General features: G+C 38.4%; 1 protein-coding gene across 1 annotated transcript; it reads left to right on the forward strand.

Moving 5' to 3' along the window:
- Window positions 1–1,127: 1,127 nt before the first annotated feature.
- Window positions 1,128–4,126, forward strand: LOC101765475. Its single transcript, XM_004975254.4, has 6 exons — window positions 1,128–2,325; window positions 2,476–2,574; window positions 3,088–3,175; window positions 3,290–3,345; window positions 3,522–3,570; window positions 3,696–4,126. Exons 1-6 carry the CDS (start codon window positions 1,339–1,341, stop codon window positions 3,770–3,772), a joined length of 1,356 nt encoding a protein of 451 aa, XP_004975311.1. The 5' UTR covers window positions 1,128–1,338; the 3' UTR covers window positions 3,773–4,126.
- The last annotated feature ends 556 nt before the right edge of the window (window positions 4,127–4,682 follow it).

Here is a 4,682-nt window from a genome sequence, read left to right on the forward strand (position 1 = left end):
GCGTGCCTGCAACCACTGAGGACGCTTTTTTTTCTTTCCAAATAATCTTTTTCGGATTCGGGTTGGAGGCGATGGTGGGGTATTTTTCCTGCCTGCTGCACGGTTTGGATCTAGGTGTGTGTGTAAGAACACGGGCGCTTTCGGCTGAAATTTTGAGTGCCCGTACCAAGTTACTAGAACTACTATTAAATTTAGATGTCAAACTCAGGGGTGGAGCCAGGTTCAGTTTAAAGGGGGTGCTGAAACCCTTTCAATTAAACTAACTTCATGTCTTATGTGCAAAATTCAGGATAAACAGCTAAAATTTACTTGGACTTGCACGGGCTGAGGGGGTGCTGCAGCACCCCCAGCACCCCCTGCAGCTCCGCCCCTGGTCAAACTTGTGAATGATTTGAAGTCTTCTGACTTCCGTTGATACACAATATAGAGGTGTACATTGAGTCTCCAAACTTGCACATCTTTCTTACTTTCATTCATCCGTAGCTGTTTGCTGTTGGTTGCCAAACATGTGGACCTAACTTCTATTGATGTAACTAGAACCTGTTCGACAAAGTAGCATTACCAATTGTGTGTTATATTTCTATTTACATTAACATGGAGCCAATGCATAGATCTGTCACCAAGTTCACCTACCCAACCTTTTGAATTGTAAAATTTGTTGTCCTGAAAATTGGTAAAATTTTGGCTGTAAAATAGAGGATGCGAGCAAATAGGATTTTAAGGGAATATGGTGCTATAGGATTTGTATCCTACAGCCTGCAAGTTCCATATATTTCATAGCTCGATGAAACAGATAAATGTACATTTGGAGCACAGAATTTTATTTGGAGCCTCGCAAGAGTCAAATCACACCGTTTCTGTTTAGCCGATTGATACTATTATCACAGAAAAGAATACCACTCCTGGCATGTTGCCATTGCCCTCTTTCATAGTTATTTATTTGACAGGTCTTTTAATAATAACCTCCAGTAACTTGATATATAAGTTGTCATGCACAGTGACCTTTTCCCTCGTTTACCTTAATATAGGGGTTTTCATTTGAAATTGTGTACCAAAGTAGATTGTAACAACTTCTATGTGTATTTTGGTATATTTTTCTGTTCATATATGAATGACTTGACCTTTGCTATGTATCATGCATGCAGGTTCATAACTACCTGATAGATTTCTAGTTGGGACTCTGGAGTAATTGCTCTAGTTTCTATCTGACAAAACAGGTTTTTAGATATAGTCTTAAACAATCTCCTTGTTACTGGTGGTCCTAATGAGTTCTCAACTCCAGCGTCCTTCCAGAAGTTTCTGTTAGGCAACCTTAGCAATTTGTTTGGATCTGCTTTCATGGGAAACATTGTTAACACTTTAAAGAGGTTCTCAAGCAATGATGCTACTGCTATTCCTGCCCAAGGGTGTTCTGACTTGTCAATTGGGACATCAACATCAAGATTAGACAAATGTACTTACATTGGTAACGGTATTTCAGCGACAGGGGAAACTGCAACTGCTTCAAAGAGATGCAGTATTAATGGACAAAAGGATTTCTGTGAGGAGGTTGCTAATGAGGGAATGCACATGACTGCAGGCAGCACTTTAACAAATAGATGTCTTGGTGCACTCGATTTGCTTAGTCTACCTATGGTTCATACAAGACCATCTGGGAGTGAAGAGGGCAATAAAGACAGAGAAACTTCAAATGGAACTGTCCAAACAGATGCGAGAGAACTTGGGTCTGTGGATCATTATGAAAAATCTGGTTTGATTTACAGTCAGATTGCTGGCCATATGTTTCACAGCTTGGAAGATGAAAGTACTGAAACTCCCCGAAGCTTAGTGCTTGATATTTCTAAAGATTCTTTATGTAAAGTATCTGCTGAAGGGAATTCTTTTAGAAACCCTAATCTAGCAGATGATGTGGAAAATAGTCCAGCCACAGATGCACATAGGGGCAAAGAGTTGATACTTCACAGGGTTTCTCCTACGGATGGTTTGTTTGATCGCAATGCTTGCGAAGAATTAGCTGATGGTGCTCTTAATTCATGTTGTGAATGCAGTGCTGAGGTTTCATTGGATGGGCAAAGACATGAACAAAGAACGCAGCACAAATCACTAAATTATGATGCGGTACCAATTGAAGTAATAACAGCGTCTGCTAATTTAGATGTCAGTAACCCTAAGTCTTCATTGAAGGGACGAGCAAAGCAGAAAAGAACTCCTTCATTGAAGGGACGAGCAAAACGGAAAAGAACTACTGAAGCATCAAGCCAGATGTTGGTACCAAACGAAAATACTGGAATTTCAATTCCTTCGGATCTGATTTGTCTGGAAATTGTGAGTTTTTAACTCTGTACTTAAAAGGCACAGTTTCCACTATTCCTTCCATTCAATCTGCTTAACTAATGTGCACCTGCCATTTTTAGTGCTTGATCTAATTTTTCAAGAAATGTGCTATTCATACACTGAAGTTGAGCTATTAACCAGGAAAAACAGCCTACAAGCCCAATGGTGAAGCGAAGTTCTGGAGATAAAGTTTTGCAGGGTACTCCTAGATCAAGAATGACTAAAACTCCAGTTTCATATGTAAGTATAGGATCTACACCTTATCCTTTTGGCATTGAAACTAATGTCGATTCCTGCTTGTACATTTGTAAATTATTTATCTGTTGATGTTCGGGACATAACTGTTGCTGTTCAAAAGTGAGCTCCTTATGCATTTGTTTAACTGGCATGCTTCCAAAACAAAAATGGGAAGGAATTTAAGGTAGGCTTGATTATATTAGGAATTGATGCTAAAGCTGTTGCGTTTACACATTTGTTTTCATAGAACTACACTTGATTTGGTATTTCTAATTTTAAGGCAAACTTGATTATGCTAGAAACAGGCATACAACAGATTTAGTTCATCCTAGTTTTGTTTTTAACCATAATGATCTGATCGGCATGCTCTTTTGAAATAATTTTGCTGCTAACAAAGTGGATTTTTATTTGAATGCAAGTTGTTTGTATATTATGATTTTAGCATATTTTATCTAGCTTGCATGTTTGATGCTTGCATCCAACACGTACTCATTAAACTTTCTCCCAAAATTTAAGGTGCATCAATCTCCACTTACTGGCAGTAAGTCAAAGGCACCATCTATTTCCACTCCTGAATCTGTCAACGTGAAACGATCCAGATCAGGTGAATTATTCTGCTTCTGTTCCCCCACCGGCCAAGTTTTTTTTATTAGAATTTTTGCTCCTGCAAAGTGCAAAACATTTTTCTGTTTTGACCCAAGCAGGAATTTCTTTTCAGGTCGGCTGATAGTTCCACGACTGGATCCAGGATCCCAAAACATTATATATGACCCGGTTAGTGATAACATAATTGTTCATCTAAATTTCTATCACTGTCATAGAACAATGATGCCCAGGATTAGCAAATAAGTGTTATGTGATTGCTAAAATTAGTCGTCTTATTTTGGCTATATGGTTCATAAAAGTTGTTCCTCCTGCTGATATATTTGCCACTGTATGCATTATCACAGGATGGCCGTATTTGTGGGATAACCAACTTCGAAGCACAATTTCCTAAAGGTTTGTGCATATAAATCTCTCATATTCTCATGCCCATAAAACTTTATTGTTGCAACTGTTTAAGAAGCCCCTGCTGAATCATGCAAGTACATTGGTATTTGATGCTGTTTATATTCTCCTGGCAGGGATTAGTTCGGAGCCTCCTTCAAAGAGGAGGTCTCGGCGTTTTTCAGCAGATCACAAGAGATTGCTCACATTCTAATGAGGTTCTGATGAAATGCTGCTGCTAGCATGCTGCATTCTACATGCACCGTTGTAACTATCGAAGCACCCCTACTGCAGGTGTGTTTGTATGCATGACATGCTGACTGGCTTACTCGCTGGTGTCACTGCTCCTGTAACTGTAAGGCGTTAAATGCCCACGGATATGAATATTTGTAGGGTTGCTGGTATGCACTAACATGTTTTCAATTTCGATTGCTTCTGAAGAAACTCATCTTGAACTTAAATAGTTCTTGTGAGAAAACCGGATTTCTCACTTCTAGTGTGTTACAAGGGGAAGGTGGTATTTCAATCAGCGTGCAAAGGCTGGAAAATGGTGCTATGCTTATCTGAATATCGTTTGGTTCGAATTTGAGCGTACGGAAAAAATCTGTGAGGTTCATGGGTATTTTTTTTTAGAGAAAACGTTCATGGGTATTTTTAATGTATGAGATGTTTAAATTTGATCAATACATGTGTGTGCTGCACAGATTTAAATTTGCGCTCGTGCTCGAGTTTCAAGTTCATCCGCAGTTCAATTTTTCAGGAGTTCGAGAGAACAAAATGAGGGCTTCATGTGCATGTTTCTTAGTACTACAATTCACTTGATTTTCTCTGGGGCTGAATATCGAAACGTTTTTAGTTTTTAAATAAATATTGTAAAATATTTTTCAGTGTAAAATTCTAATAAGGGCGAAATTCAATTTAATAAGAATACAAGAAGGAATTCTTAGGCGCTATGTTTTTTTTTTTTGCTAAAAAAGAAGTTGACTGCGAGAGGACAAACTAGGCAGAAACACTTCTTTTCTAAACTTTATTGTAAGCGGAGAACCGAAATTATTAGGAAAAAGAAAACAAAATAAATCGTGTATTTTGTTCCTTTTTTCCTTTTCAAAAACGGAGAGCACCGC

This window comes from Setaria italica, chromosome VII (assembly GCF_000263155.2).
Source record: "Setaria italica strain Yugu1 chromosome VII, Setaria_italica_v2.0, whole genome shotgun sequence".
In the NCBI taxonomy this organism is placed as follows: domain Eukaryota; kingdom Viridiplantae; phylum Streptophyta; class Magnoliopsida; order Poales; family Poaceae; genus Setaria; species Setaria italica.

Coding starts and splice junctions, on each gene's coding strand:
- LOC101765475 (XM_004975254.4), top strand. CDS start 1,339: ATGGGAAACATTGTTAACACTTTAAAGAGGTTCTCAAGCAATGATGCT. Junction 3,176..3,289: donor CGTGAAACGATCCAGATCAG/GTGAATTATTCT, acceptor ATTTCTTTTCAG/GTCGGCTGATAGTTCCACGA. Junction 3,346..3,521: donor AAAACATTATATATGACCCG/GTTAGTGATAAC, acceptor GCATTATCACAG/GATGGCCGTATTTGTGGGAT.